Raw genomic sequence first — 25,959 nt, 5'->3', positions numbered from 1 at the left:
AAGTGGCGAGGAACATGAAATGTCGCAAAATTGACCAATTGTGAGGGTTGCCATGACTTGCAACTTTTACACCACAAAAATGGCATTTGATTTGATAAAGGTCTCCTAATATCTATACCCACGAAATGCTTGATCTAAAGAAATGTTGCTTGTTTACAGGTGACATCTCATGACAGAGCAGCCCATCCCCTGGGGGATAGATAACATAAGACCAGGGCCGGCCTTTGGGGTGTGCGGGCTGTGCGGCCGCACAGGGCGCCATAGCAACAGGGGCGCCGGGCGGCCGACAGCCCGCAATGTAATATGGGCAGGCGAGGCGGCACTTATGTTTCCCCCCCCCCTCCTGTACTCAGCAGGGGGCGCCCGGCGCCCGTTGCGGTAAAAAAAAAAGTTGCTTATATAAGTTGGGGGCGGCTGGCGGCGCCCCTCATTCTGCGCCGCCTGAGTGGCTTGCCGCTCTAAAGAATCCTGCCTGCGCCTGTTAATGTAGCGTGGCCGAGCTCTGTTAGGTCCGCGGTACAGGAGCTTTTGTTTCCTGTACCCGGCCGGACTGACAGGAAGTGCTCACTTAGTGTGCACTTCCTGTCAGTCCGGCCGGGTACAGGAAACAAATGCTCCTGTACCGCGGATCGAACAGAGCTCGGCCACGCTACACTAGAGGTACACTAGAGTGACAAGGGGGGAGGAAAGAAAGAGAGAGAGTGACAAGGGGGGAGGAAAGAAAGAGAGAGTGACGAGGGGGGAGGAAAGAAAGAGAGAGAGTGACAAGGGGGGAGGGAAGAGAGAGAGTGACAAGGGGGGAGGGGGGAGGAAATAATGAGAGTGATGGGGGGGGGAGGAAATAATGAGTGATGGGGGGGGGGGAGGAAATAATGAGTGATGGGGGGGGGGGAGGAAATAATGAGTGATGGGGGGGGGGGAAATAATGAGAGTGATGGGGGGGGGGGGGGAAATAATGAGAGTGATGGGGGGGGGGGAAATAATGAGAGTGATGGGGGGGGGGAAATAATGAGAGTGATGGGGGGGGGGAAATAATGAGAGTGATGGGGGGGGGGAAATAATGAGAGTGATGGGGGGGGGGAAATAATGAGAGTGATGGGGGGGGGAATAGTGAGAGTGATGGGGGGGGAATAATGAGAGTGATGGGGGGGGGGATAATGAGCGTGACAAGGGAGGGCGGGTGGAATAATGAGTGACAAGGGAGAGGGGGGATAATGAGAGTGACAAGGGAAGGGGGGGGGGGGGAGAGAATGACAATGGAGTCCCCAGAGCCAGACTGCAGCCAGAGTCCAGATCATCTTATTGTCCTGGTGGTAAGTAGACAATGCAATATGTTTATTATTTAATTGTTTAGTTATTAATACTACATTGGAAACAAATTTTCTCAGCTGGACACCGGCCGACACTGTGCATGCGCTGGGAGCCTCACCAGCGTTTAGGGTAGGGAAAAAGCACTGGCCCGTACGTAATTTTTCCCTTCCCTAACCGCTGGTGAGGCTCCCGGTGCATGCGCAGTGTCGGCCGGTGTTCAGCTGAAAACATCCATCCGATCACTGCGCATTGGCCCATAGTTTTTCCCTACCCTAACCGCCGGCGAGGCTCCTGGCGCATGCGCACTCTGCTGTGAAATTTCCCTAACCTGTCGTTGTGCGCCTGCGCGGCGCTGCACACCTCCTCACGTCATGTCCGGTGCGACCGGAAGTGACGAGGGTAGGGAAATCTCACGAACTAGGGAAGTATAACATTACACCGGCCTTTGGGGTGTGAGGGCTGGTAACTACTTGGTTGGATAGTCAGCCAGCCTATGCCATGATGCCAGCAACAAGCAGTGTTTTTATTTTTTTTTGGGGGGGGGGGGGGCGCCACAAGGTTAGCTCGCACAGGGCGCCTGAACACCTAAGGCCGGCCCTGCATAAGACCTAAAAATACTTGTGCTGAGGAGAAGAAACACAAGAACAGCTCGTTCACTGCTCTCCTCCTCGCTGCTCAGGAAGAAAGATGGAAACTGCAATAATAAAACTTTTTTCAGATAAAAGCAGATACCTCAAGTCCTTCCGCTTCTTCCTTAAGAATTCCACTGAGCACCAGTGCATGCAGCAGTTTATAGAGACCTGGCTGCCGGACGCCTTCTCCAGGTAAGTCACCCTCACTTTATAGACAGGCAAGTCCCATTATTCTCAGCACAAGATAATATCTAGAGCAGGGATCAGCAACCTTCGGCACTCCAGCTGTTGTGAAACTACAACTCCCAGCATGCTCCTTTCAATTCTGTAGGAGTTCAGACAACAGCCAAGCAAGTGTGCATGATGGGAAATGTAGTTTCACAACACCTGGAGTGCCGGAGGTTGCTGATTACTGTTCTAGAGTAACCACTATATGCAGCTCGGACAGTAGCTAGACGGGCTGGGGCTGACTCCATAAGGTTCTGGTTGGTTGTCACAGGTATCTGAAGCCATGCTGACTGCAGAGCATCCCACAGCTGCTGGAGGGGACGTGTGGGGGATCGATAGAGAGAACATAACCATTCAGGTGGCCCCATAGATGCACAGTTGGGTTCAAGTCTGGGGAAGGGGGCTAGGGAAGTACTTGGGAGTCTTGGTCATGTTCTTCCAACCAATATCAGACATTTCTAGCAATGCGACATGTCGCCTTGTCTTGCTGGAAGATCCTGCGACAACAATCAGCATGTATGGGTGTACGTAATCTGCAAGGATGGATTCTTACCTAAATCGGTTGAGAATGCATTCCACATGGATAACTGGCCCAGAGAATGCCAGGAAAATCTTCCCCCAAACCATGAAGCTGCCCCCACCAGCTTGTGCTCTTCCAGTAATGGGTGCAGGGTATTTGTTCTCTGATGTTTCTTTCCTGACACGCCAACGTCCATCCGTTCCATGGAGCAGAAAACGTGACTTATGGGAGAAGACAGCCATTTACCAGTCAGTGGAGGTCTAATTCTGATATTGCCATGAAAAATGAAGCCTTTTCTGCAGCTTCGTTATCAGAGGTGCAGTGACCATCCATCTGTTCTAGATTCCCATACCCCAGTAGGGTTCACTTAACTGTTATATACACATCTGTTGGCCCCTGTTCATTTTGGTGGTAAGCTGCTCCACTATAGCATGTCGGTCCCACGTCTCCATTTTCCAGTCCAGGGCTTGTTTACTTCCTCCCTGTCATGGGCATCGTCACCCGATCCTCTTCAGCCAACGCTGACTTCAACGGCGTTGTGTCTCTTGTAGACAGCAGTTGGCTGAGGAGGATCAGGTGACCATGACCATGCCAGGGAGGAAATAAACAAGCCCGGCACCAGAAGATGTAGGCGAAAGAGCAAGTGCAGAGGACCAGAGTGGCGGGGGGTAGGTAAGGATGATCCTTTCAGTAGGAGAGGCAGGCTGCCAACACCTGTTAGAAATTATGTATTCCCCAATAACCAATATAAACATTTTCTTTATTGCTGACCCTTACAGAAAATAAGTATGAACAGCCTAGTACCATAGTAAATGGGACTGATGCAATACCAGACACAGCCACTACTAAAAGTATGGTGCTGTGCCGGGTACAATATGAAGGGAGCGTAGTGCTTACTGGAGCACCTTCATCAGCTGATGGCCAGTGGTGCTGAGACTTTGATCCTACTGATCTTAAATGGTTGGCCTATCCTAACAGTCGGTCTTTAGTTTTTCTAGTCCAGAATAACACAAGTTATGCCTCTAGGCATTCCTGTATTGTGTATATCAACCAGTATCTGTTTTTCAGTATAGGGGATGGAAAGACGACCATCAATGTCCTTGGAGTAGGAAGTGGATCAGGTAAGATCAATGTTGGTGCCATAGAGTCATTGTAACGTCTGTGTACAGGGCAGAAGTCGGAAGACAACATGTAGTAGTGAATATAATGGTCAATGGATAAATGCAGTTACATGGGTTACCAGAAACTGCTGCAAGTGAAAATGTTGGCCCGCCTAAGCGCTAAAATCCTTTTACAAGTAAATTGGACCATAACTTGCACTTCCTAAACCGCAAAAACCCAGAGGATGCACTCTGTGCCTGGACCCAGCTGCAAACAGCATCTATATTGACAAAACGATATCGGTAATTGGTCAGCCTGTACCTATCAGAAGTGAATCAGACTGATCAGTAGGGTGATGTCACTACCACTAAGGATAGTCCAGAGGGGCAAACAATTCTTCTACACATTTTGAAGGTACACCTCCCTTCATCAGGTGTCTTGTCCCAGCCCGATTTAATTTTTGGCCCCGAGCTTGCCACCAAGTGGGACTAATAGATTATTACATCAGGTGCAAGGAGGGGCAGGAGCAGACATCATTAAGAGGATACCATGATCCATCTGTTTCTGCTGGATTCCCACATACAGGTTAGCCTGACCACCAACCAATACGGTTTTGTCAATATAAGCGATGTTTGCAGCTGGAGCAGACATGCAGTGATTGGAATAGGTGCCTTGCAATACTTTAATTTATCTGCAGAGGCACTTTTTTTTTTGTAAGAAGATTTTACTGGTTTCTTTGAAACACTTTCTTGTAAATTCCATATTTAGGTGAAATAGACCTAAAAATCTTCTCCAAAATACAAGCTCGATATCCTGGAGTCCCCATCCATACTGATATTGTTGAGCCAAGCCCAGAGCAGATCCTCAGCTACAAGGGTAAGTGTGTCCTCCCTAATCCTTATTCTCTGTACTTTGCCCTCTTTTGGTGCCTGTCAAGGAGTCACTTTAGTAGCCCAGACATGTGGGTACTACAATTGTATATAGTTATGTTTATATTCTTACGTGTTTTGTATGTTATGGCAGTTATTACCAGTAAGGATATGGTTGGCAAAGGTTGACAGGACCACAGCTAACCACCCTGTTCTCCTCCTCTTGGTTGGAGTGGGCTGGTCCTGCTTCCTGCCAGGGGGAAGTTCCAGAGGAATCTGAGAGTGGAGAGGAAGCACACTGCTGAGCTCCTGCTCCTAAGAAGGATTCTCCAAACCGAATAACATCTAAACACAGCCTCAAGTATATCATTGAAAAGACAGACAACAGACTGAACAGTTACAACCAGCATTAAAGACAGAGGTTAGGTGAGGGACTACAGCTAAGGCTACTTTCACACTTCCGTTCATAGCGGATCCGTCTGGGGTCTGTACAGACGGATCTGCTCATATAATGCAGACGATGGGATCCGTTCAGAACAGATCCGTCTGCATTATATTGTAGAAAAAAATCTAAGTGTGAAAGTAGCTCAGACGGATCCGTCCAGACTTTACATTGAAAGTCAATGGGGGACGGATCCGTTTGAAAATTAAGCCATATTGTGTCAACTTCAAACGGATCCATCCCCATTGACTTACATTGTAAGTCTGGACGGATCCGTTTGCCTCTGCACGGCCAGGCGGACACCCGAACGCTGCAAGCAGCGTTCAGGTGTCCGCCTGCTGAGCGGAGCGGAGGACTGAACGGTGCCAGACTGATGCATTCTGAGCGGATCCGCGTCCACTCAGAATGCATTAGGGCTGGACGGATCTGTTCGGGGCCGCTTGTGAGAGCCTTCAAACGGAACTCACAAGCGGAGCCCCGAACGCTAATGTGAAAGTAGCCTTAGACACCCATTATCTAGAATACTACTAGGCCAGTAATACATAGTGTTAAACTTCAGCCAATCAATCTGCCTCCATCATCCTTACTGGTGCAAGAGAGAAGATTGCACTTAAAATCAGGTGCTATTAAAGGTATTTGAAGTTCTACATTGCAGTTATTAAGAGACCTTTATACATTTAATTCTGGCCTCATTCTTCACTATTACAAATCCACTAAACCAATCCCAAGGAAGCAATAGCTTGATGGAGTACACTGACACAACACATCATTAGGGCTACTACCACTCCCATTCTCTGCACCAACTCTTCCGGGGCTCGCTGAATCACTTTTCTGTGGACATTGGACACAACAAAACCTTCTCTGGCTGTTTTATGGCAGTAATCTGATTCTGCTCCATGTGTTGCAGAGAACGTGGCCAAGACCCCGGGACTTGAAAATGTTCATTTTAACTGGATCAACAAAACAGCTTTTGAGTTTGAGGTTCAAGTGAAGGAAGAGACATCAGAAAGAAAGTATGATTTCATCCATATGATAGAGGTAAGTGTACCGTAGAGATCGCGTATTCTGCACCGACGAGAGCCAATGAGACAAAAGCCAGGATGATTTGTATGATTACACTCACTTGTTTCCCATGGTTTATACAGTGCCTAAATATTGTGCAGCGCTGTACACAGTGGGCGATCACCACATCAGTTCCTATATCCCTGGACATGACTTGTGCACATGTGCCAAATCCCTCCATTTTAAGGAACCAGTACATGCTAATTGCACCTGACCAGCCAATGCCTTAGTGCTCTAGGTTTCCCTCGTCAAGTGAGGCCGGACTGGGGCAGAACTGAGGGGAGGCCAGCATGATGCTGGTTTGGTTGGCGAGGAGACGGTAAGTGAAAGGGTTAATGGCCCAGTAGCTTGGAGGTGGGGGCATTGTCGGGGTAACTGGGGTGGGTGTGGTTGGAGGTATTAAAAAGCGGTAGTGAGTAGGAGATAGACGCCATTTTATAAGTAGACAGCAAACTGTAGTGTAGTCAGCACTCACCATGTCCATAGAAGCGATGCTGGCCCAGATCAGGATTGATTGAGGGGAGTGGGATGGCTGAGGGAGCAATTTAGAGGCCTTCTTCAGGAACCCCCAGTACCGGCGGAGATCCCAGCGCAAGGGGCTAGACAGGCGCGGCGGGTCCGCCTGCCGGCTCACTTGAGCCTCCAACGAAACCCCGCTGGTCAGGCGCCGATTTTGGAGGCCCTTTGGGGACATTCCATGACGGGTAGCAGCGCAGCAGGCTTCAGTCAGGCGCTCCCGCCATGGGAGGAATCCTATGCACTGGCAGGCCCCTGAGCAGATTGGGGAGTTTAACCCTCCCTCCCCCGCTCTCTGCAGCATGGCGGCAGGATCAGGACCAGGGTCTGCGGTCCGTACCAGGTGTCCTGGCTCTGGGAGGTCCGCTCAGCTAGGGAGAGATGCGGCTGTAGGACGGGCTGTGCCATCTTATCAAAGAACAGAAGTAACGCTAATGGAGAAGAAGCTGGGAGGTCGGACTGCAGGTTCAGCGTGGCAAGTACATCAGCGGAACGGAGATCAGGAGCAGCTGGATACAGGATCAGCGGCTGCGAATTCCACAGCGCCTGTGCAGCCTGGTGAGATTGCTTGGGGTCCTCTTCTTTCTATTCTTAGCTGTCCGGGGGTGTCGGGAAGTGGGACGTCTAGGTGAAGTAGGAAGGGGTCTGGGACAACTTTTGGGCAGATTGGCGGGGTGGTTATCGGGTTTAGGGATTGGGGGAGCATCGCCGCTGCCGGCTTGGGCGGTGGTTTCAGGGAGTGGGGCACCTGACACAGATACGGCTAGTAGGGCAAGTGGTTCAGTGTCGGTACAGACTCAGGTGATGGGGGGGAGGGGAGTATGTGGAAATATTTTTCCTACTTCCTTTGGAGAGATTTCATTTGGATAAAGGGAAGAAAGATGAAGGTAGAAACGAGGAGGAAGAGAAGCAGCGTTATCGCTTGATTCCGCGGACGTTTGCAAACTGTTTGCAGGCGTTTGCAATTTTGGCCAGCGTCATTGGGGAAAAGGCACCGGAATTTTGTTCGGCGCTGTTCTGTTACATGGATGCGGTAGGGGAGGCGTACCGGGTTTACGGGGTACGGGCTGGCTCCGGTACGACGAATAATTTAGGCAGAGAAAGGCGGTACGGCCCAGCATACGTTGGGACCATAATGATATCGGGCTCTGGTTAAGGGTTACGGCCCCGGTGAGGTCGGGACAGTCCTTTCGGGGGGATGTTGGGGGGTCAGGACAGGGCAATTTTGCGGCGGCATCAACAAAAGGGTTGTGTTTCCTATTTAATGAAGGAAACTGCAAATTTGGCGCAAAGTTCAAACATGAGTGCCCCTCTTGTGGCGGAACTCACGGAGCGAATAGATGCTTTAAGGGAGGTCGAGATAAAGGGGGGGGGGGGGGCAACGTTGGAAAAAGGTCAGACTCCGGTGCGAGTGGAAAAGATGGCGCGGTTTTTAAATAAGTATCCGCATCGGGAGGCGGCAAAGTTATTGGAAGGAAGTTTTAAGTCGGGTTTTTGCATTCCGTCAATTCCGTCGCAAGGTTCTGTAGCTCACAAGAATTTGAGGTCGGCGCTAATTTACCCTGAGATAGTCTCCGAATAAGTTGGCTAGGGAGATAATGTTGGAACGAATGGCGGGCCCTCCATTATGGTTCCCAAAAAAAGAGCCGAATAAGTTTTGACTCATTCATCACCTGTCCTATCCGAAAGGTGCATCAGTCAATGATGGTATTGATCCTGAATTATGTTCGGTGGTTTATACGTCATTGTGGCATAGGTAAGGAATTTGGGCCCTGGGAAATTACTAGAAAAAACGGATATGAAGGCGGCGTTTCACTTGCTACCGGTTCATCCAGAGTGTTTGCACTTATTAGGTTGTTTTTGGGAAGAGTGTTATTTCGTGGATAGGTGTTTGCCAATGGGGTGCTCACTGTCGTGCGCCTACTTTGAGACATTTAGTTCATTTCTTGAATGGGTAATAGTTGAGGTGTCCGGGTGTTTATCAGTTATTCATTACTAAGACGATTTCTTGTGTCTTGGTCCAGCGGGTTCACGTACAGTCGGATTTTGGGGAGTTCGGGGTTTCATTGGCGGTGGATAAGACCGACAACCGAGTGTTATTTTTGGGGGATTGTTATTGACACGGAAAACATGGAGTGCAGGCTGCCGGAGGATAAGTTAAAAAATTTTTGATTAGAAGTCGGCAAGGCAAAACGGGCGGCAAAAATCAGATGAAAGGAGTTACACTCACTGTTGGGCAAGCTTAATTTTGCATGTAGCATTATGCCGATGGGGCGTATTTTTTGCTGGCGATTGCCATCTGCGACTTCTGGGGTTAAAGTGCCACATCATTTTATCCGGCTAGAAAAAGAGTTGCGGGGGGATTTAGATGTTTGGGCGGGGTATCTGGGGGGCTATAACTAGGGATGTTAGTTATGGGTGAAGCTGTTAATAACGTTGACTTTAAGCTGTTTTTCGATCCGGCCAGTGGGACAGATTTCGGGGCATACTGCCATGGGCAATGGTGTGCGGGACAGTGGCCCGACTCTTGGGTTACTAAGGCCTGGGTCAAAACTTTGGCGCTGCTGGAGCTTTTTCCTATTGTGATGGCGGTGGTGCTGTGGGAAGATAGGTTTGCGAATAAGAAGGTTTGTTTCCATTGCGATAACATGGGGGTAGTGAAGGCAATAGTTTGTCCGCGTCGTCCCCTCCAGTTGTTAAGCTGTTGCAGTTTTTAGTGCTCAGATGTTTGTCCATAAATGCGTGGATAGTGGCAGTCCATGTTCCGGGAGTTTTTAATTATATTGCGGATGCCCTTTCTCGTTCTCAGTGGAAGCATTTTCGTTAACTGGCACCAGAGGTGGAGGCCAAGGGGTTGGAGTGTCCAGCTTGTCTGTGGGAAATCTTGGAGGAATGGTAATGGGGCTGGTTTGGGCATCATTGAGTCCTGGCACTTGTGCTGCGTACGGTAAGGCATGGGAGGCTTGGGAGAGGTGGTGTGTGCAGTTAGGGACACAGGAGATGGACAAGGAAATGGGGTTGTTATTTTTTGGTCACATCAGGGAAGAAGGATAGCCAGTGGCACAGTTAAATAGGTGCGTGGCGGGCTTAGCGTTTGGTTTTTGTTTACAGGGTACTATGGATGTTACAAAAACATTTCTGGTTCAGCAAGTGTTAAGGGGGTGGAGAAGAGATAAACGGGCTGAAGATGTTAGAAGGCCGATGTCGTTAAAGTTGTTAATAGATATTGGTGCTAAATTGGGGTCAGTTGCAATGGGAGGTTAGATTATTAAAAGCCGCATTTTCGTTAGCGTTTTTGGGGGCTTTTCGGTTGGGGAGTTGGTAAGTAGCAGTGTCACTAGGGCAGGGGGTTTGCGGACAGAGGAGGTGGATTTGCATGGGGCTAGAGTGGAGATATGCATTCACAAATCTAAAACGGACTGAGAGCAGAGGATGGCAGGTGACTTTGTTTGAGGTTCCGGGATGTATTCATTGTCCGATTAGGTGCTTGCGGGATTATGGAGGGGAGAGTGGTACCGGGACTGGGCCCTTCTTGCGGCACGAGGATGGATCATAACAGTCTCGGTTTCAATTCATAGCTATTTTCAAAAGATGCTTGACAGTATTGGGGGTTGATTCTGAGGGATATACAGGGCATTTGTTTAGGATTGGGGGCGGCAACGGAGGCGGTGCTTTTGGGGTTGAGCAAGGAGGTGATAAAGAAAATAGGGGGTTGGGAATCTATTCGATTCCGCTTTTATGTGAGGTTTTTGGGTAATATTGCTTTTGTTTTGTTGTTTATTTGCAGGTTCGCAGGCCGCCTTGGTGTGGATAATAGTGTGTTTTGGGGGGCAATAAGAGCAGAAGTTAGACCAGATGGGCGGTCACATCAGGGAAGAAGCCAGTTAGATCGCCCCACAGATGTTTTGGTATTACACGTTGGGGGGAATGATCTTGGAGCTCGGCCATTCAGGGAGTTAATTAGAGACATCAAATTTGATCTCTTGAGCTTATGGGCTTTGTTTCCAAACATGGTTACGATGTGATTGGACATTGTGCCAAGGCAGACTTGGAGGGGAGCAAGGTCACTGGACAGGTTGAATAAGGCCCGCATTAAGGTCAATAGTGTGGTCGGCAGATTTATGCCTAGGAACAGGATTCGAACCCATGACCGGCCATGTCCCAGGCGGCAGCTCTAGCCACTAGACTACCAACCCTTCTGGACTTTTCCTTCTACTGAACTCTTTGATCCAGCCTTGCCTTGTTAATCTCTGTGATTCCTTGCACCTGCTACATCCTCTTTATAAGCCTTATAAAGCCTTGCACCAGATCCCTGCTGGTTATTGTTCTTCTGGACTTGATCCTGCTGCATCTACTGCTGTTCCTCTGTTGCTACTGCTACCAACTCGACTGCTGCCGACCTCGGAATTGTCCCCGACTACTCTTCTGCTTGTCCCTACCAACTGAACTGCTACCACCGTACCCGATCCGGATTGTCTGACCACGCTCACTGCCGCCTGCCCTGACCCACCGCCTGCCAACCGATTACGCCTCTGCCTGACTTCCTGCAACTACAACCTGACTGCGGTCCTTGCCACTGGGCTCCCACCTCCAGCCAGCTGTCCTCTGACTCAGGTGAGCCTGTAGGATTGTAACAGGTGCGGTTGCCTTTCGGCATGCTGAGCTGGAAGGAGGAGTGGGTGAATTTTGGAGGGCTGATGGGGTGCACTTCAACACGGTTGGAATTGATTTATAGTCTTTGGGAATCCAAGGTTGGTATTGAGATAGCCCTGAGAATGTGGAGGAACGCGCAAGCTTAAGTGGGTAAAGTTGCGCGTCGTTGACGGTGGGAGGTCCTAGAAGTTGGTCGATATGGTGGTCATTGAGAATGGGAGGGCCCCCACGGGTGGGGCTGGACTCTCATCGGTTAACAGAAATCGAGGCATTAGGCGCCCATCAGTTGGTGCCTCCGAGCTGGCGTTCATCGGCTGGGGGCAAGATGGAGTTGCCAGTTTGTTTTGGTTATTTTATTTCATTTGGGCTTCTAGTACCTCCCTTGTCTTTTACTCAGGTTATTGGGGGTTTATGTTAATTTATTCATAATTTGTTATGTTATTTATTTAATAAAACAGCTGCTGTTGCTGAATTAATTCAAATTCTGAGTCCGGCTCTTATTTGTCAGGGGGCAGCAAGAAGGGTAAGAGTTTAGGAAGACCCCTAGTCACCAATACCCTAGTCATGCCTTTCCTGAGCAATAACTTTACGCATGTGCAACATGCTGCCCCCCAGTGCCGATCATGTCCCAGGTTTTTAGAAATGCTGAGTGGTGATGTGGCCTTATTAGTTTTGTGTGTGTAACTGTGCTCCTACCTGGATACTGTTGCCCCCCATAATAAGGCTCCGTAGCAATAAAGAGGAGAATGATAGTTGGTGGAGTAAGAGTCCAAACTTTGTAAAAGTTCAACAACTTTACTTGAATAAACTTGCATACAGACAATTTGGTTTCTCTCTTGGCTCCAGAAGGTTTTAGCGTAAAATGGCAGTCAAACTTAGATACCTTACTTTCTCTTTCTTTGCTGTGCTAGACTGGCTTTGTTCTGGTAGCTGGACTCTATGACAGTTCTGGTATCTTTTGAGGGGGATACCTTTGGCTATTGACCCCCTCGTAATGCTCTGTATCTGTAAGGCGTCAGGGTGCTCTATGAGCTGTTTCCCTTGGGAAGGAGGGGGGGGGATTTCCCTCACTAGGATTACTAGGGATGAGCGAACTCGAACTGTATAGTTCGGGTTCGTACCGAATTTTGGGGTGTCCGTGACACGGACCCGAACCCGGACATTTTCGTAAAAGTCCGGGTTCGGGTTCGGTGTTCGTCGCTTTCTTCGCGCTTTTGTGACGCTTTCTTGGCGCTTTTTGAAAGGCTGCAAACCAGCCAATCAACAAGCGTCATACTACTTGCCCCAAGAGGCCATCACAGCCATGCCTACTATTGGCATGGCTGTGATTGGCCAGAGCACCATGTGACCCAGCCTCTATTTAAGCTGGAGTCACATAGCGCCGCCCGTCACTCTGCTCTGATTAGCGTAGGGAGAGGTTGCGGCTGCGACAGTAGGGCGAGATTAGGCAGATTAACTCCTCCAAAGGACTTGATTAACTGATCGATCTGCAGCTGTGGATCATTGAGCTGCTGATCCTCAATTGCTCACTGTTTTTAGGCTGCCCAGACCGTTTGTCAGTCACATTTTTCTGGGGTGATCGGCGGCCATTTTGTGTCTTGTGGTGCGCCAGCACAAGCTGCGACCAAGTGAATTTAACCCTCAATGGTGTGGTTGTTTTTTGGCTAAAGCCTACATCAGGGTGAAGCTGTCACACCAAGTGCATTTAACCCTCAGTAGTGTGGTTGGTCAAGCTATCACACCAAGTGCATTTAACCAGCAATAGTCTGTTCATTTTTTGGCCATATACTAAATCAGGGGCAAGCTGCGCCCGTCACCAAGTGCATTTAACCCTCAGTAGTGTGGTTGGTCAAGCTGTGACACCAAGTGCATTTAACCAGCAATAGTCTGTTCATTTTTTGGCCATATACTACATCAGGGGCAAGCTGCGCCCATCACCAAGTGCATTTAACCAGCAATAGTGTGGTTATTTTTTGGCCATATCCCAGTCTAATTCTGTCACTAAATCCATACCGGTCACCCAGCGCCTAAATACTAGGCCTCAAATTTATATCCCGCTAAATCTCTCGTTACCGCTGTCCTGTTGTGGCTGGGAAAGTTATTTAGTGTCCGTCAAAGCACATTTTTTGTTCTGGGTTGAAATACAATTCCCAATTTAGCAATTTAAAAATTTAGTGGTTTCTGCTGTATCAGAGCTATTTGAAATCTATCCCTAAAAGGGTATATAATATTCAAGGTGCACATAGGGTCATTCAGAATAACTTCACACACCCGCTACTGTGCATTTCCAAGTCTAATTCTGTCACTAAACCCATACCTGTCACCCAGCGCCTAAATACTAGGCCTCAAATTTATATCCAGCTAAATCTGTCCTTAGTGCTGTAGCTGGGCGAGTTATTTAGTGTCCGTTCAAGCACATTTCTTGTTCTGGGTTGAAATACAATTCCCAATTTAGCAATTTCATAATTTAGTGGTTTCTGCTATATCAGAGCTATTTGAAATCTATCCCTAAAAGGGTATATAATATTCAAGGTGCACATTGGGTCATTCAGAATAACTTCACACACACCCGCTACTGTGTATTTCCAAGTCTAATTCTGTCACTAAACCCATACCTGTCACCCAGCGCCTAAATACTAGGCCTCAAATTTATATCCTGCTAAATCTCTCGTTAGTGCTGTAGCTGGGCGAGTTATTTAGTGTCCGTTCAAGCACATTTCTTGTTCTGGGTTGAAATACAATTCCCAATTTAGCAATTTCATAATTTAGTGGTTTCTGCTATATCAGAGCTATTTGAAATCTATCCCTAAAAGGGTATATAATATTCAAGGTGCACAATGGGTCATTCAGAATAACTTCACACACACCCGCTACTGTGTATTTCCAAGTCTAATTCTGTCACTAAACCCATACCTGTCACCCAGCGCCTAAATACTAGGCCTCAAATTTATATCCTGCTAAATCTCTCGTTAGTGCTGTAGCTGGGCGAGTTATTTAGTGTCCGTTCAAGCACATTTCTTGTTCTGGGTTGAAATACAATTCCCAATTTAGCAATTTCATAATTTAGTGGTTTCTGCTATATCAGAGCTATTTGAAATCTATCCCTAAAAGGGTATATAATATTCAAGGTGCACATTGGGTCATTCAGAATAACTTCACACACACCCGCTACTGTGTATTTCCAAGTCTAATTCTGTCACTAAACCCATACCTGTCACCCAGCGCCTAAATACTAGGCCTCAAATTTATATCCTGCTAAATCTCTCGTTAGTGCTGTAGCTGGGCGAGTTATTTAGTGTCCGTTCAAGCACATTTCTTGTTCTGGGTTGAAATACAATTCCCAATTTAGCAATTTCATAATTTAGTGGTTTCTGCTATATCAGAGCTATTTGAAATCTATCCCTAAAAGGGTATATAATATTCAAGGTGCACATTGGGTCATTCAGAATAACTTCACACACACCCGCTACTGTGTATGTCCAAGTCTAATTCTGTCACTAAACCCATACCTGTCACCCAGCGCCTAAATACTAGGCCTCAAATTTATATCCTGCTAAATCTCTCGTTAGTGCTGTAGCTGGGCGAGTTATTTAGTGTCCGTTCAAGCACATTTCTTGTTCTGGGTTGAAATACAATTCCCAATTTAGCAATTTCATAATTTAGTGGTTTCTGCTATATCAGAGCTATTTGAAATCTATCCCTAAAAGGGTATATAATATTCAAGGTGCACATTGGGTCATTCAGAATAACTTCACACACACCCGCTACTGTGTATTTCCAAGTCTAATTCTGTCACTAAACCCATACCTGTCACCCAGCGCCTAAATACTAGGCCTCAAATTTATATCCTGCTAAATCTCTCGTTAGTGCTGTAGCTGGGCGAGTTATTTAGTGTCCGTTCAAGCACATTTCTTGTTCTGGGTTGAAATACAATTCCCAATTTAGCAATTTCATAATTTAGTGGTTTCTGCTATATCAGAGCTATTTGAAATCTATCCCTAAAAGGGTATATAATATTCAAGGTGCACATTGGGTCATTCAGAATAACTTCACACACACCCGCTACTGTGTATTTCCAAGTCTAATTCTGTCACTAAACCCATACCTGTCACCCAGCGCCTAAATACTAGGCCTCAAATTTATATCCTGCTAAATCTCTCGTTAGTGCTGTAGCTGGGCGAGTTATTTAGTGTCCGTTCAAGCACATTTCTTGTTCTGGGTTGAAATACAATTCCCAATTTAGCAATTTCATAATTTAGTGGTTTCTGCTATATCAGAGCTATTTGAAATCTATCCCTAAAAGGGTATATAATATTCAAGGTGCACATTGGGTCATTCAGAATAACTTCACACACACCCGCTACTGTGTATTTCCAAGTCTAATTCTGTCACTAAACCCATACCTGTCACCCAGCGCCTAAATACTAGGCCTCAAATTTATATCCTGCTAAATCTCTCGTTAGTGCTGTAGCTGGGCGAGTTATTTAGTGTCCGTTCAAGCACATTTCTTGTTCTGGGTTGAAATACAATTCCCAATTTAGCAATTTCATAATTTAGTGGTTTCTGCTATATCAGAGCTATTTGAAATCTATCCCTAAAAGGGTATATAATATTCAAGGTGCACATTGGGTCATTCAGAATAACTTCACACACACCCGCTACTGTGTATTTCCAAGTCTAATTCTGTCACTAAACCCATACCTGTCACCCAGCGCCTAAATACTAGGCCTCAAATTTATATCCTGCTAAATCTCTCGTTAGTGCTGTAGCTGGGCGAGTTATTTAGTGTCCGTTCAAGCACATTTCTTGTTCTGGGTTGAAATACAATTCCCAATTTAGCAATTTCATAATTTAGTGGTTTCTGCTATATCAGAGCTATTTGAAATCTATCCCTAAAAGGGTATATAATATTCAAGGTGCACATTGGGTCATTCAGAATAACTTCACACACACCCGCTACTGTGTATTTCTAAGTCTAATTCTGTCACTAAACCCATACCTGTCACCCAGCGCCTAAATACTAGGCCTCAAATTTATATCCTGCTAAATCTCTCGTTAACGCTGTCCTGTTGTGGCTGGGAAAGTTATTTAGTGTCCGTCAAAGCACATTTTTTGTTCTGGGTTGAAATACAATTCCCAATTTAGCAATTTCATAATTTAGTGGTTTCTGCTATATCAGAGCTATTTGAAATCTATCCCTAAAAGGGTATATAATATTCAAGGTGCACATTGGGTCATTCAGAATAACTTCACACACACCCGCTACTGTGTATTTCCAAGTCTAATTCTGTCACTAAACCCATACCTGTCACCCAGCGCCTAAATACTAGGCCTCAAATTTATATCCTGCTAAATCTCTCGTTAGTGCTGTAGCTGGGCGAGTTATTTAGTGTCCGTTCAAGCACATTTCTTGTTCTGGGTTGAAATACAATTCCCAATTTAGCAATTTCATAATTTAGTGGTTTCTGCTATATCAGAGCTATTTGAAATCTATCCCTAAAAGGGTATATAATATTCAAGGTGCACAATGGGTCATTCAGAATAACTTCACACACACCCGCTACTGTGTATTTCCAAGTCTAATTCTGTCACTAAACCCATACCTGTCACCCAGCGCCTAAATACTAGGCCTCAAATTTATATCCTGCTAAATCTCTCGTTAGTGCTGTAGCTGGGCGAGTTATTTAGTGTCCGTTCAAGCACATTTCTTGTTCTGGGTTGAAATACAATTCCCAATTTAGCAATTTCATAATTTAGTGGTTTCTGCTATATCAGAGCTATTTGAAATCTATCCCTAAAAGGGTATATAATATTCAAGGTGCACATTGGGTCATTCAGAATAACTTCACACACACCCGCTACTGTGTATTTCCAAGTCTAATTCTGTCACTAAACCCATACCTGTCACCCAGCGCCTAAATACTAGGCCTCAAATTTATATCCTGCTAAATCTCTCGTTAGTGCTGTAGCTGGGCGAGTTATTTAGTGTCCGTTCAAGCACATTTCTTGTTCTGGGTTGAAATACAATTCCCAATTTAGCAATTTCATAATTTAGTGGTTTCTGCTATATCAGAGCTATTTGAAATCTATCCCTAAAAGGGTATATAATATTCAAGGTGCACATTGGGTCATTCAGAATAACTTCACACACACACGCTTCTGTGCATTTCCAAGTCTAATTCTGTCACTAAATCCATACCGGTCACCCAGCGCCTAAATACTAGGCCTCAAATTTATATCCCGCTGAATTTGAATACAATACATTGGGCCAAATAATATATTTGTTGTTGTGGTGAACCATAACAATGAGAAAAACATCTAGTAAGGGACGCGGACGTGGACATGGTCGTGGTGGTGTTAGTGGACCCTCTGGTGCTGGGAGAGGACGTGGCCGTTCTGCCACATCCACACGTCCTAGTGTACCAACTACCTCAGGTCCCAGTAGCCGCCAGAATTTACAGCGATATATGGTGGGGCCCAATGCCGTTCTAAGGATGGTAAGGCCTGAGCAGGTACAGGCATTAGTCAATTGGGTGGCCGACAGTGGATCCAGCACGTTCACATTATCTCCCACCCAGTCTTCTGCAGAAAGCGCACAGATGGCGCCTGAAAACCAACCCCATCAGTCTGTCACATCACCCCCATGCATACCAGGGAAACTGTCTCAGCCTCAAGTTATGCAGCAGTCTCTTATGCTGTTTGAAGACTCCGCTGGCAGGGTTTCCCAAGGGCATCCACCTAGCCCTTCCCCAGCGGTGAAAGACATAGAATGCACTGACGCACAACCACTTATGTTTCCTGATGATGAGGACATGGGAATACCACCTCAGCATGTCTCTGATGATGACGAAACACAGGTGCCAACTGCTGCGTCTTTCTGCAGTGTGCAGACTGAACAGGAGGTCAGGGATCAAGACTGGGTGGAAGACGATGCAGGGGACGATGAGGTCCTAGACCCCACATGGAATGAAGGTCGTGCCACTGACTTTCACAGTTCGGAGGAAGAGGCAGTGGTGAGACCGAGCCAACAGCGTAGCAAAAGAGGGAGCAGTGGGCAAAAGCAGAACACCCGCCGCCAAGAGACTCCGCCTGCTACTGACCGCAGCCATCTGGGACCGAGCACCCCAAAGGCAGCTTCAAGGAGTTCCCTGGCATGGCACTTCTTCAAACAATGTGCTGACGACAAGACCCGAGTGGTTTGCACGCTGTGCCATCAGAGCCTGAAGCGAGGCATTAACGTTCTGAACCTGAGCACAACCTGCATGACCAGGCACCTGCATGCAAAGCATGAACTGCAGTGGAGTAAACACCTTAAAACCAAGGAAGTCACTCAGGCTCCCCCTGCTACCTCTTCTGCTGCTGCCGCCTCGGCCTATTCTGCTGCTGCCGCCTCGGCCTCTTCCTCCGCCTCTGGAGGAACGTTGGCACCTGCCGCCCAGCAAACAGGGGATGTACCACCAACACCACCACCACCACCTCCGTCACCAAGCGTCTCAACCATGTCACACGCCAGCGTTCAGCTCTCCATCTCACAAACATTTGATAGAAAGCGTAAATTCCCACCTAGCCACCCTCGATCCCTGGCCCTGAATGCCAGCATTTCTAAACTACTGGCCTATGAAATGCTGTCATTTAGGCTGGTGGACACAGACAGCTTCAAACAGCTCATGTCGCTTGCTGTCCCACAGTATGTTGTTCCCAGCCGGCACTACTTCTCCAAGAGAGCCGTGCCTTCCCTGCACAACCAAGTATCCGATAAAATCAAGTGTGCACTGCGCAACGCCATCTGTAGCAAGGTCCACCTAACCACAGATACGTGGACCAGTAAGCACGGCCAGGGACGCTATATCTCCCTAACTGCACACTGGGTAAATGTAGTGGCAGCTGGGCCCCAGGCGGAGAGCTGTTTGGCGCACGTCCTTCCGCCGCCAAGGATCGCAGGGCAACATTCTTTGCCTCCTGTTGCCACCTCCTCCTTCTCGGCTTCCTCCTCCTCTTCTTCCACCTGCTCATCCAGTCAGCCACACACCTTCACCACCAACTTCAGCACAGCCCGGGGTAAACGTCAGCAGGCCATTCTGAAACTCATATGTTTGGGGGACAGGCCCCACACCGCACAGGAGTTGTGGCGGGGTATTGAACAACAGACCGACGAGTGGTTGCTGCCGGTGAGCCTCAAGCCCGGCCTGGTGGTGTGTGATAATGGGCGAAATCTCGTTGCAGCTCTGGGACTAGCCAATTTGACGCACATCCCTTGCTTGGCGCATGTGCTGAATTTGGTGGTGCAGAAGTTCATTCACAACTACCCCGACATGTCAGAGCTGCTGCATAAAGTGCGGGCCGTCTGTTCGCGCTTCCGGCGTTCACATCCTGCTGCTGCTCGCCTGTCTGCGCTACAGCGTAACTTCGGCCTTCCCGCTCACCGCCTCATATGCGACGTGCCCACCAGGTGGAACTCCACCTTGCACATGCTGGACAGACTGTGCGAGCAGCAGCAGGCCATAGTGGAGTTTCAGCTGCAGCACGCACGGGTCAGTCGCACTACAGAACAGCACCACTTCACCACCAATGACTGGGCCTCCATGCGAGACCTGTGTGCCCTGTTGCGCTGTTTCGAGTACTCCACCAACATGGCCAGTGGCGATGACACCGTTATCAGCGTTACAATACCACTTCTATGTCTCCTTGAGAAAACACTTAGGGCGATGATGGAAGAGGAGGTGGCCCAGGAGGAGGAGGAGGAGGAGGAAGAGGGGTCATTTTTAGCACTTTCAGGCCAGTCTCTTCGAAGTGACTCAGAGGGAGGTTTTTGGCAACAGCAGAGGCCAGGTACAAATGTGGCCAGCCAGGGCCCACTACTGGAGGACGAGGAGGACGAGGATGAGGAGGAGGTGGAGGAGGATGAGGATGAAGCATGGTCACAGCGGGGTGGCACCCAACGCAGCTCGGGTCCATCACTGGTGCGTGGCTGGGGGGAAAGGCAGGAAGATGACGATACGCCTCCCACAGAGGACAGCTTGTCCTTACCCCTGGGCAGCCTGGCACACATGAGCGACTACATGCTGCAGTGCCTGCGCAACGACAGCAGAGTTGCCCACATTTTAACCTGTGCGGACTACTGGGTTGCCACCCTGCTGGATCCACGCTACAAAGACAATGTGCCCACCTTACTTCCTGCACTGGAGCGTGATAGGAAGATGCGCGAGTACAAGCGCACGTTGGTAGACGCGCTACTGAGAGCATTCCCAAATGTCACAGGGGAACAAGTGGAAGCCCAAGGCCAAGGCAGAGGAGGAGCAAGAGGTCGCCAAGGCAGCTGTGTCACGGCCAGCTCCTCTGAGGGCAGGGTTAGCATGGCAGAGATGTGGAAAACTTTTGTCAACACGCCACAGCTAACTGCACCACCACCTGATACGCAACGTGTTAGCAGGAGGCAACATTTCACTAACATGGTGGAACAGTACGTGTGCACACCCCTCCACGTACTGACTGATGGTTCGGCCCCATTCAACTTCTGGGTCTCTAAATTGTCCACGTGGCCAGAGCTAGCCTTTTATGCCTTGGAGGTGCTGGCCTGCCCGGCAGCCAGCGTTTTGTCTGAACGTGTATTCAGCACGGCAGGGGGCGTCATTACAGACAAACGCAGCCGCCTGTCTACAGCCAATGTGGACAAGCTGACGTTCATAAAAATGAACCAGGCATGGATCCCACAGGACCTGTCCGTCCCTTGTCCAGATTAGACATTAACTACCTCCCCATAACCATATATTATTGGACTCCAGGGCACTTCCTCATTCAATCCTATTTTTATTTTCATTTTACCATTATATTGCGAGGCTACCCAAAGTTGAATGAACCTCTCCTCTGCCTGTGTGCTAGGCCTAAATATATGCCAATGGACTGTTGCAGTGGTGGGTGACGTGAAGCCTCATTCTCTGCTATGACATGCAGACTGATTCTCTGCTGACATGAAGTCAGATTCTCTGTTACGGGACCTCTCTCCTCTGCCTGTGTGCTAGGCCTAAATATATGCCAATGGACTGTTGCAGTGGTGGCTGACGTGAAGCCTCATTCTCTGCTATGACATGCAGACTAATTCTCTGCTGACATGAAGCCAGATTGTCTGTTACGGGACCTCTCTCCTCTGCCTGGGTGCTGGGCCTAAATTTATGACAATGGACTGTTGCAGTGGTGGCTGACGTGAAGCCTGATTCTCTGCTATGACATGCAGACTGATTCTCTGCTGACATGAAGCCAGATCCTCTGTTACGGGACCTCTCTCCTCTGCCTGTGTGTGTGCTGGGCCTAAATATATGCCAATGGACTGTTGCAGTGGTGGCTGACGTGAAGCCTCATTCTCTGCTATGACATGCAGACTGATTCTCTGCTGACATGAAGCCAGATTCTCTGTTACGGGACCTCTCTCCTCTGCCTGTGTGTGTGCTGGGCCTAAATATATGCCAATGGACTGTTGCAGTGGTGGCTGACGTGAAGCCTCATTCTCTGCTATGACATGCAGACTGATTCTCTGCTGACATGAAGCCAGATTCTCTGTTACGGGACCTCTCTCCTCTGCCTGTGTGTGTGCTGGGCCTAAATATATGCCAATGGACTGTTGCAGTGGTGGCTGACGTGAAGCCTCATTCTCTGCTATGACATGCAGACTAATTCTCTGCTGACATGAAGACAGATTCTCTGTTACGGGACCTCCCTCCTCTGCCTGGGTGCTGGGCCTAAATATATGCCAATGGACTGTTGCAGTGGTGGCTGACGTGAAGCCTCATTCTCTGCTATGACATGCAGACTAATTCTCTGCTGACATGAAGACAGATTCTCTGTTACGGGACCTCTCTCCTCTGCCTGTGTGTGTGCTGGGCCTAAATATATGCCAATGGACTGTTGCAGTGGTGGCTGACGTGAAGCCTCATTCTCTGCTATGACATGCAGACTAATTCTCTGCTGACATGAAGCCAGATTCTCTGTTACGGGACCTCTCTGCTCTGCCTGTGTGCTAGGCCTAAATATATGCCAATGGACTGTTGCAGTGGTGGGTGACGTGAAGCCTCATTCTCTGCTATGACATGCAGACTGATTCTCTGCTGTCATGAAGCCAGATTGTCTGTTACGGGACCTCTCTGCTCTGCCTGTGTGCTAGGCCTAAATATATGCCAATGGACTGTTGCAGTGGTGGCTGACGTGAAGCCTCATTCTCTGCTATGACATGCAGACTAATTCTCTGCTGACATGAAGCCAGATTGTCTGTTACGGGACCTCTCTCCTCTGCCTGGGTGCTGGGCCTAAATTTATGACAATGGACTGTTGCAGTGGTGGCTGACGTGAAGCCTGATTCTCTGCTATGACATGCAGACTGATTCTCTGCTGACATGAAGCCAGATCCTCTGTTACGGGACCTCTCTCCTCTGCCTGTGTGTGTGCTGGGCCTAAATATATGCCAATGGACTGTTGCAGTGGTGGCTGACGTGAAGCCTCATTCTCTGCTATGACATGCAGACTGATTCTCTGCTGACATGAAGCCAGATTCTCTGTTACGGGACCTCTCTCCTCTGCCTGTGTGTGTGCTGGGCCTAAATATATGCCAATGGACTGTTGCAGTGGTGGCTGACGTGAAGCCTCATTCTCTGCTATGACATGCAGACTAATTCTCTGCTGACATGAAGACAGATTCTCTGTTACGGGACCTCCCTCCTCTGCCTGGGTGCTGGGCCTAAATATATGCCAATGGACTGTTGCAGTGGTGGCTGACGTGAAGCCTCATTCTCTGCTATGACATGCAGACTAATTCTCTGCTGACATGAAGACAGATTCTCTGTTACGGGACCTCCCTCCTCTGCCTGGGTGCTGGGCCTAAATATATGCCAATGGACTGTTGCAGTGGTGGCTGACGTGAAGCCTGATTCTCTGCTATGACATGCAGACTAATTCTCTGCTGACATGAAGACAGATTCTCTGTTACGGGACCTCCCTCCTCTGCCTGGGTGCTGGGCCTAAATATATGCCAATGGACTGTTGCAGTGGTGGCTGACGTGAAGCCTCATTCTCTGCTATGACATGCAGACTAATTCTCTGCTGACATGAAGACAGATTGTCTGTTACGGGACCTCTCTCCTCTGCCTGGGTGCCGGGGCCTAAATATCTGAGAATGGACTGTTCCAGTGGTGGGTGACGGGAAGCCAGATTCTCTGCTATGGAACCTCTCTCCAATTGATTTTGGTTAATTTTTATTTATTTAATTTTTATTTTAATTCATTTCCCTATCCACATTTGTTTGCAGGGGATTTACCTACATGTTGCTGCCTTTTGCAGCCCTCTAGCTCTTTCCTGGGCTGTTTTACAGCCTTTTTAGTGCCGAAAAGTTCGGGTCCCCATTGACTTCAATGGGGTTCGGGTTCGGGACGAAGTTCGGATCGGGTTCGGATCCCGAACCCGAACATTTCCGGGATGTTCGGCCGAACTTCTCGAACCCGAACATCCAGGTGTTCGCTCAACTCTACTCACTACCCCATGACTTGACCTGCCTGGTTCCAACTCTTGACTCAACTAACGGTACAATTCTGCAACCCCTCCCTTGGTAGGAAGCAGGACTAGCCCACTTCTGCCCAACATGGGGGAAGGGGGATGTAGAGAGAATGGAATAGTAAGTTCCATTCTATCTAAAGATCTCTTTGCCAGATACACTACCACCTGCTGGTGAGACAGGCACATTACATGATTAGATGTAATAAAAATACATACGTTACATAGCAATATTATTAAAGCACAGTATAGGAGGACCTGGAATAAATACACAGATGACATTATTGGTTAGCCATTCGGGACAGTAGCACAGTGTAGGTATGGTAGTACCCAATCTGTGGTACTACACATGAAAGTAATTTTTTTTTGTCTCTCTTGACATGTCAGTTTTAGTAACTACTCACATTTTCCATGCAATGACAATTCTGGAGCATCTATTCTTATGACTCTGTGTTGTGCGATTCCTTTATTATTCCTGCAAGAAGTTATGAATTGCTATCAGTTTGCAATGATGGTTCAGATGGGTGTTACCAGTTGAGGAGGTGTCCCAGTACAGTCTGAAACTATACAATTAGTTCTGCCAGTGTCAGACTGTGCAGGGACACCCCCCCCCCCCAACTGGTAACACCCAGCTGGACCTTCATTGCAAACTGCTAGCAATTCATAACTTCTAGCATGAATAATATAAGGAATGGCACACCACAGAGTTAGTACAAGGGGAATGCAAGTAGTTACTTAAAACAGAAATGTCAGGAGAAGTGACAGCTCCGTTTTGAAAACTCATGCCCACCTACATACTTGAGGTGCATTTATTTCAACAGGTCCATAAATACACAACAGTAGCAAAATAAAATACACACAAGAAGACTGACTGCATCTACATGAAGAGTACACAAGTGGAAATATGTCCTCGGCATAGATGTCTATTGTTCTTTATGCTTCCAGATGCTGTACTATGTAGAAGATGTGCCAGCAACACTGACCTTCTTCAGGAGCCTATTGACACCGAATGGAAAACTCCTTATAATACTTGTATCCGGTAAGGTAAAGAGCCTATTGGCAGATTATCCTGTCTCAGTATAAGGTCCCATATGATCTGGCCATATTGAAGACGGATCATTTGGGCACGACTCCCGGGCTTCATTACTGGACAGCCAGACTTGAGATAGCTAGTTCAAAACAGGAGGATGATCCACAGATATCAGTACAGAAAGGAGTGACTGCCATGTGACAGACGATTCATGTCTAAAGATCTGAAGGAGGGACTGTCAAGTGATGGCCACTTAGAGATTCTATTTAAGCAGATCCTACTGATCGGGCCTGGTTTTATATCACATCATTTTCTATAAGTTATGTCCCTTCCTCAAGTTCCATCCAACTTTTCTTTCTTCCCATCAGGAAATAGCGGATCTGCTATTATATGGAAGAAGTACGGACCAGAAGAGGACCAGTGCATCTCAGCGGACGACATTGCAGACGTGCTGAGATCAGAGGGCACAAAGTATCAGAGTTATGAGCTGCCATCTTATATTAACATCACGGAATGCTTCATCGATGGGAACAGGAACGGGGACTTGATGTTGGATTTTCTCACGTTGACGTATGATTTTAACAAAAATGCCCCTCCCGAGCTGAGAGAGGAAATACTTCAAGATCTCAAGTGCCCAAAGTACAGCTCTGTTAAAGAGGGAAAGATCATTTTAAATGGTAATCTTAGTGCTATAGTGGTGGGGAGTGGATAGATATGAGGAACAATGGGCGCGTCCAAGCAACTGGTCTCAGTGATTGCAAAAATTCTCTAAATCTTGACTCCTTTTTACTGTTTTTAGATGCGATGTTTAAAAAGATTGGGGGTCATCCGTTTTGCTATTATGGGAACTGTAAATGTAGTGGAATTCAGGAACAAGGTGGGAAGGCTTAGGGGTTCTCTACACCTCTCCATAGTCTATGCTTTTTCCTCATATTTAGTTTTTTTGGGTCAAGGGACAAAACCTACAATCTCTCCATCCATAATTTAATCAATGCCCCATCCGTAAGTCTCATACACGTCCAATGCAGAGCGCCATATACAAGCTTAACCAGCCCTCTGTT

The 25,959-nt window shown here is 47.8% G+C and overlaps 1 protein-coding gene across 1 annotated transcript; it reads left to right on the top strand.

The window, feature by feature from the left end:
* The first annotated feature begins 1,925 nt into the window (after positions 1–1,925).
* On the top strand, positions 1,926–25,959 carry LOC122945170 (histamine N-methyltransferase B-like). The gene is made up of 6 exons (XM_044304099.1): positions 1,926–2,135; positions 3,760–3,812; positions 4,561–4,668; positions 6,011–6,141; positions 24,814–24,907; positions 25,267–25,959. Exons 1-6 carry the CDS (start codon positions 1,999–2,001, stop codon positions 25,608–25,610), a joined length of 867 nt encoding a protein of 288 aa, XP_044160034.1. The 5' UTR covers positions 1,926–1,998; the 3' UTR covers positions 25,611–25,959.

Source organism: Bufo gargarizans, chromosome 8, assembly GCF_014858855.1.
Source record: "Bufo gargarizans isolate SCDJY-AF-19 chromosome 8, ASM1485885v1, whole genome shotgun sequence".
Classification (NCBI taxonomy): Eukaryota; Metazoa; Chordata; class Amphibia; order Anura; family Bufonidae; genus Bufo; species Bufo gargarizans.
This window is presented reverse-complemented; position numbering and strand designations above follow the sequence as displayed.

Excerpts from the sequence above, each read along its gene's own strand:
- LOC122945170 (XM_044304099.1), top strand. The coding sequence starts at position 1,999 with ATGGAAACTGCAATAATAAAACTTTTTTCAGATAAAAGCAGATACCTC. Across the intron at positions 3,813-4,560 it reads TGGAGTAGGAAGTGGATCAG|GTGAAATAGACCTAAAAATC; the intron begins GTAAGATCAATG and ends TTCCATATTTAG. Across the intron at positions 24,908-25,266 it reads CCTTATAATACTTGTATCCG|GAAATAGCGGATCTGCTATT; the intron begins GTAAGGTAAAGA and ends TCTTCCCATCAG.